The sequence below is a fragment of the Ciconia boyciana genome, chromosome 13 (genome assembly GCF_034638445.1).
Source record: "Ciconia boyciana chromosome 13, ASM3463844v1, whole genome shotgun sequence".
Taxonomy (NCBI): domain Eukaryota; kingdom Metazoa; phylum Chordata; class Aves; order Ciconiiformes; family Ciconiidae; genus Ciconia; species Ciconia boyciana.
The window spans coordinates 2,013,003-2,019,002 of NC_132946.1; the positions used below are offsets into that span (position 1 = coordinate 2,013,003).

At 57.5% G+C, this 6,000-nt stretch overlaps 1 protein-coding gene across 1 annotated transcript in view; it reads left to right on the top strand.

The window, feature by feature from the left end:
* The window catches only part of HS3ST6 (heparan sulfate-glucosamine 3-sulfotransferase 6), a 41,441-nt gene extending 36,972 nt beyond the window's left edge, over nt 1-4,469 (top strand). The window contains exon 2 of the mRNA XM_072878097.1: nt 3,631-4,469. Within this exon, the coding sequence (XP_072734198.1) occupies nt 3,631-4,249 (619 nt within the window). The 3' untranslated portion in view covers nt 4,250-4,469. The remainder of the gene's footprint in view (nt 1-3,630) is intronic.
* The last annotated feature ends 1,531 nt before the right edge of the window (nt 4,470-6,000 follow it).

Sequence of the window (6,000 nt, forward strand, 5' to 3'; positions counted from 1 at the left end):
CTCTCCGGTTTATGTCCTCGGGAACACCGCAATGGCAACTGCAGCAAACCCAAACCATCGTGGGTTCCGAAAACTGAGCCCAACCATGAATTCCTGAGCTCGGGTACAATCGGTGCTGGTTTGTGGAGCACAGGCTGAGAAAAGCGCTATTTCGGTTTAACATGGGCTCTCCAGGCTCTCGGATCACGTCATCCCAAGCGTTCGCTGTTTGGTAATAAACATTTTATTGCCCATTGAGGAGAGTGACTGTTTCGGGTCTTAAGCCCATGTTTGCTGAGAGAGGGTTTGGGGCGTGTGAGCAGCGTGAGGAAGGAGCTGTTCTGCTGTGCGGAAATCCCGGTGGCATCCGAGGAAGCGCTGCAGAGCGGCAGAAATGCCCCAACAAGTCGCCCAGAGAAGCTGCGTAAAGCAGCCTGGCAAACCCTACGGCAGGTTTCTGACCGTAATTAGAATTAAACATACTTTGCTGGCTTGGCTCGGGCAGGGGGGAGGCCCAAGCAGCAGGTTGGAGGTGTGCGAACAGCGGCGTTCGGGGACGTGGGGTTGGTTTTTGCTTGGCTCCAGGCAAGCACAGCAGGGAGGGGACGGGGCGTGGGGTGCGGGGGCCTGATCCTGGTTTGGGAAGGTGCTTCCCCGCGGGAACCCCAGCAGTCAGCCCCTCTGTTGAGCCTGGTTATTTGGGGCAGGGTGGGGAAAGGTGCTGAAAAGGTTGGGGGAAGCACCCATCGCTGCCCCCAGGATGCGTGTACCCCCGAAGGGCATCCCGCCTGCCCGGGCACTGCTGGTGCCAAACGGAGGGGCCGGGCTGCCGGGTGGTGACACCGGGGACAAGAAGTGGCTCTGAAAACGCTGGTACTGTCCAAAAAGAAAAAAAGGGGGGGGAATAATCCACAAGTGGCTTTTGCCTCTTGTTTGGGGGCGGGAGTTGTGCGGGGCCCAGCATTGCTCACAAGTGCTTTTAATAAAGTGTTCTTTCCTACGTCCAGGGGAAAAAAAAAAACCCCAAAACCTCAAGCCTTTTCCCATTACATAAGGAACAGATGCTGCTGGGCAGAGCCCCACAGCACAGCCCCAGCTGCTGCGTGGCCCGTCCCCTCCCGCCTTGGGGACCCCGCTCCACAACCCTCTGGTGCTGCCGCTGCGAGCAGCAGGATGGGGATCCCTGAAACGCCCCGTCCTGCCCCAAAGTGCTGCTGCCAAGAGCCGGACCCGCTGTGGGACCCAGCCGCAGCCCGGTGGGAGGCTCCATCCTCATCCTCCTGCTCTGCCAGCATTCCCGCAGGGATGCCCCGAGCAGGGTTTTGGAGCTCTCCCTGCCCTTGGGTGGGTCGGCTTGGCCTGAGGCAAGCAATGTTTAAAAAAAAAAATGCTCATCCCACCTGGATGAGGAAGGAGAGGGTGTACAGGGACAGGCTGGGGAAGCTCCTCGCCTTTCCAGCGAGCCCCAAGGGACACGGGGTGCTGCAGCCCCAGGGGGAACCTCGAGTTTCCCAGCAGAATTCTTCCAAGTTCAGGCAAAAGGGAAAGCCCTTCTAGGAAAGAGCCTGTCCAGTCCCAACTCTCTCCTTTCAGTTAAGTGAAATGTCTGGGTTATACTTGATTTGTTTGCTTTATTTTATCCCTTGTCATAGTTAATATTGGGGTATCGGTACTTTTTCCAAGAGACTTCCTGATCCCTGGAGCTCGTCCTGGGATGCCTCTGGGTGCGGAGCAGCTCAGGTTGGATCCCCATGTGTTTGCTGACCCATACAAGTGATTTTGTGTCACGATGGTGGATGCTTGTTGGCTGGATGAATGTAGGCATCTACACAGCAGCTCCTACACAAGCCATGTCACTGCTTGGTGCCTCAGTTTCCCGTTGCAATCCAGCACTTGCCTGCTGGGTTCAGTGCTCTGCCATCTGCTAAGAAAAGTCCTAGGTGGGAGCAAAGCACATGCTTATTCTGTATATTTACTACTTGTATTTCTATGTGCACACAAACATGTAGGTTTTTTTACTTCCGAAGAACTATTGAAGTGGTTTGGTCATTTCCCAAAGTATTAAGCAAACCTCTGAAAGCCTTGTGATCCCTCCCTGTGGGAAAGCAGCCTCCTGCTCGGGACAGAGCCCGTGCAAGGACAGCTGCCCCGGTCGGGGGGGAAGCAGGGCTGAGCCCCTGGCACCGGAGCAGAACGCTGCTGTGCTCTGAGCAGAATGAGTTTCCAGGCCAGGGCTTTCAGCAAGAGACTCCTCTGTTTTACGTGGCCGGGGAGGGGGAGCGTGCATGTCACCCCGAGCATGACGGAGGGAATGGGGACCGTGGCTTGTGACAGCACGGAGGAAATGAAGCCGATTCAATCCCAGATGAGCCCCACGAAGAGCGAGCTCCATCTCTGCGTCCATGTGGGGTCCATCGGCGAGGGCTCCTGTGCGGGATGCCGTGGGAGCGAGCTGCTGGGACGTGGCTGGGACGCGGCAGCAAGAGCTGCCGGGCCCCTGGCCCATCTGCACTGTCTGCCAGCAAGGGAAACCGTGGGGAGCAGCAGCAGCTCGGGGTGGCATTGCATCTCGGGGAGCCACGCTGGGGGCCGTGCCCGCAGGGACCCGTCAGCTGCCTCCCCGCTGGCCCCACGGGCTCGGCTCGGGGGGCTCTGCCGTTGGGGAAACCAAGTTGCCTCTTCACCAGGATGGGCAGAGGGGACATGTCCACCCCCAAGAAGAAGGGGGACGTGAAGGGCTCTGGGCGATGTGAGGGGCTCTGGGGCAGGTGCCTGTGCTGGTGGCAGGGGGGACCCGTTCTGCAGCCCCTGGCTCTCCTCATAGGGTGACATGCCTGGGTAATTTCTCCGGTAATTAATGCCTCATTAAAGTGCACAAGGGAACAATCAGGGCAGTGAATTTTACACAGCACAATGGCTGGGCCCTGAGAGGTTTTCTGCCTTTTTTTTTAAAAGGAAACAGTCTTTTTCTGGCCTTAACTGCTTGCTGTCTGGAGGCAGAGGAGGTGGGAGCCTTGGCGGGCATCTCCATCCCCAGCTGCTGCTTGGGCTTAGCTCCCGTGGGTGCACACCCCCGTGATGAGATTTTTTTTCCTCTTTGCAACCCTACGTGGCGAGCCGGCACCTCCAGAACATGTAATCTGTCTGGAGGCTGGGATGAAAACCAGCCCTGTCCCAAAACACACGGTTGGAGATGCCAGTTGCCACCACTGAAACTCACTGGGGTGGAGGAGGAGGGGGCAGGAGGGATTTCCAGGGCTGGGAAGGGGGTCGTGGGGGACCTCTGAGGGGGACCGACAGCCTGCAAGTGCCCTCTGGACGGTGCTGCTGGCGGGGCAGAGCGACAGGGAGTCCCTTCCTGGGGACAGACCCTGGGGGGGACGAAGGGGAGGCTGAGAGGAGGTGAGCAGAACGGAGAGACCTGGGCAGAGGGGCTCCTAGGAGGGCTTTGGAAGACGAGGAGATGACTGGCGGGGTGTGACAAGGCAGGGTCCCTGCCTGGCAGGAGGGGAAGGAGGGAGGTGGTTGCGTTTGGGGAGCCCCTGGGCATCGCTGGCTGGGTTTTGGGGCTTGCTCCCGCTCGTCCTCGTCACGGCATCAAGTCGGAGCAGCCGTGCCTTAAGCCCTGACCGTGTCCCTTTCTCTCCCCAGGAGCCTGATGCCGCGGACGCTGGAGGGGCAGATCACGATGGAGAAAACCCCCAGCTACTTCGTCACCAAGGAGGCTCCCCGGCGCATCTACAACATGTCTCGGGACACGAAGCTGATCGTGGTGGTGCGCAACCCCGTCACCCGCGCCATCTCGGACTACACGCAGACGCTCTCCAAAAACCCTGCCATCCCCAGCTTCCAGGCCCTGGCCTTCAAAAACATCAGCACGGGACTGATCGACACGAGCTGGAGCGCGGTGAGGATCGGGATCTACGCCAAGCACCTGGACAACTGGCTACAGTATTTCCCCCTCTCCAAATTCCTCTTTGTCAGTGGGGAGAGGCTTGTCAGCGACCCGGCCGGGGAGATGGGCCGTGTCCAGGACTTTCTGGGTCTGAAGAGGGTGGTGACAGACAAACATTTCTATTTTAATGAGACCAAGGGCTTTCCCTGCCTGAAGAAGCCGGAGGGTGGCAGCAAGCCCCGCTGCCTGGGGAAATCCAAGGGGCGGCCGCACCCCAAAATTGACGTGCAGGTGGTCCAGCGCCTGCGGGAGTTTTACAGACCCTTCAACATGAAGTTTTATCAGATGACAGGGCAGGACTTTGGGTGGGACTGAGCCATGCACAGGGCATGCCACCGTGCTGGCACCTGGTCTGCCCAGCAGCGTGCGGAGCCAGGGCTGCGGTCCAGGGATGCTCGTGGCTGCCGTGGTCCAGGGATGCCCGTGGCCGCCCTGCCAGCAACCTCCTCCCTTCGTTCTAATTTATATTGGACCTTTTCCGGTGAGAAACGGACCCTTCTGGAGTAGAGAGAAATATTTAAGAAATAAAACCACAGATGACCCCTCTCCCCTCCCTGACCAGATTAAATATTCTTCCATATAAATCTTGCTAATCTATATTAGCTGTGACCGTTCTCAGTGGCGAGTGGGAGCGTGTGAGTGCACGGGTGGGTGCGTGTGCGTGCATGGGGACGACGGCTCTGCCATCCACAATAAAAGCTTTGGAAACCAGTTGGCCTTTGGGGCGTGCGGCCAGGGGGTTTTTGCTAAAGCAAATTCCGGTGCTGAGCACCGGCAGCGGCTGCTGTTGGGCCGTGGGTGAGGCCGGCCGAGCAGCAGACCCCAAGCGTGGGGTATGTTTTGCAGACAGAAAATAGTCTACAAGAATTTCCTAGTTAAGAAAAACAATTAACGGCAGTAAGTTTTGAATAAATGCCAGGTCCGGGGTTAGGGAGAGGGAGCTGTGTATCACATACCTTCTTATGTTCTTTGAGTAACCCAGATGATAAAGCAGGGCATTTCTAACCCTTAGGATGAAAATCCCTGCTTCTCCCGAATTCACCCAAGCAGAGCAAACAAAAGCTCCAAACTCTGACCTTTCAGTTCAATAATCTCAATAGATTTTCAAATCTGCAGCCATAGAGGGCCATCATGGGAGGCTGCAGAAATTAGTTTAATCTGAATTAACTAGTTTTCCCTTAATTAAAGATGGGGAAAACATGTAATTAACCTCTAATATCTTATTAGTGACTTGTATTTGTCTCTTTAATGAGCTAATTATGTGTTTTCAAGGGCCCTCAGGCCCCGCATTGTTTGCAAATATGCTTTGGCTGCTGTTTCTTCCATCCTGCCGCATCCCAAAGCTGACCATCCTGCCAGGCCTGTCCTGCCAGCCGTGCCATCGCCTCCCCTCCTCGCTGCTGCTGTCCAGGGACGATGGAGGCGGCAGGTACCGCTTCTCCTGGGATGCACACCGGGCACAGGCCCCTTCCATCCCGGCTCCAGGATGGTTTTACACCGACGCGTCGTGCTACAACTCTCCTCGCTCCTGTGTCCCGGCCGCTGGTACCTCCTTTGTGTCCCTTGGAGGTGACGCGTGTTTTCTGTACCGATGCTCCGGGCTGTAGCTGACTGAGGTTGAGCACCTTTGTCCTGTTCGGCCCCTGGACTCATCTGGTCGCTGCAGGGACAAGTGACGTGTGCCAGGACGGGCTTAACGTGATGTTGGAGTTAAATGCAGACAGTTGCCCGGGGAGCGGGGCATCGTGGTGTGGGTCCATGCGTGTGCGAGGGGTGCCGCGGACAGACGCAGATGCCACCGGTGTGGTGCCAGAGCCCGGGGGTTTTATGGCCGGTGTTAAGAAGCTGGGATATTGTAAAAGAATAGTAAGAAGAGACGAAATCAGGACTGGTTTTCTGCTGGTTAAAATCCCAGAGCCCTCCGAGCGATGTGGCCGTTGCCGGGAGGGTCCCAGCACCCCGTGCCCGGTGCGGGGTCCCCCCGGCCCTGTCCCCCCGGGACTGCAAGTGCCCCGTCCACCGACCGACCCACCGGGGGTTGGATGTCGGAGCGGCTGGAGCCTCTT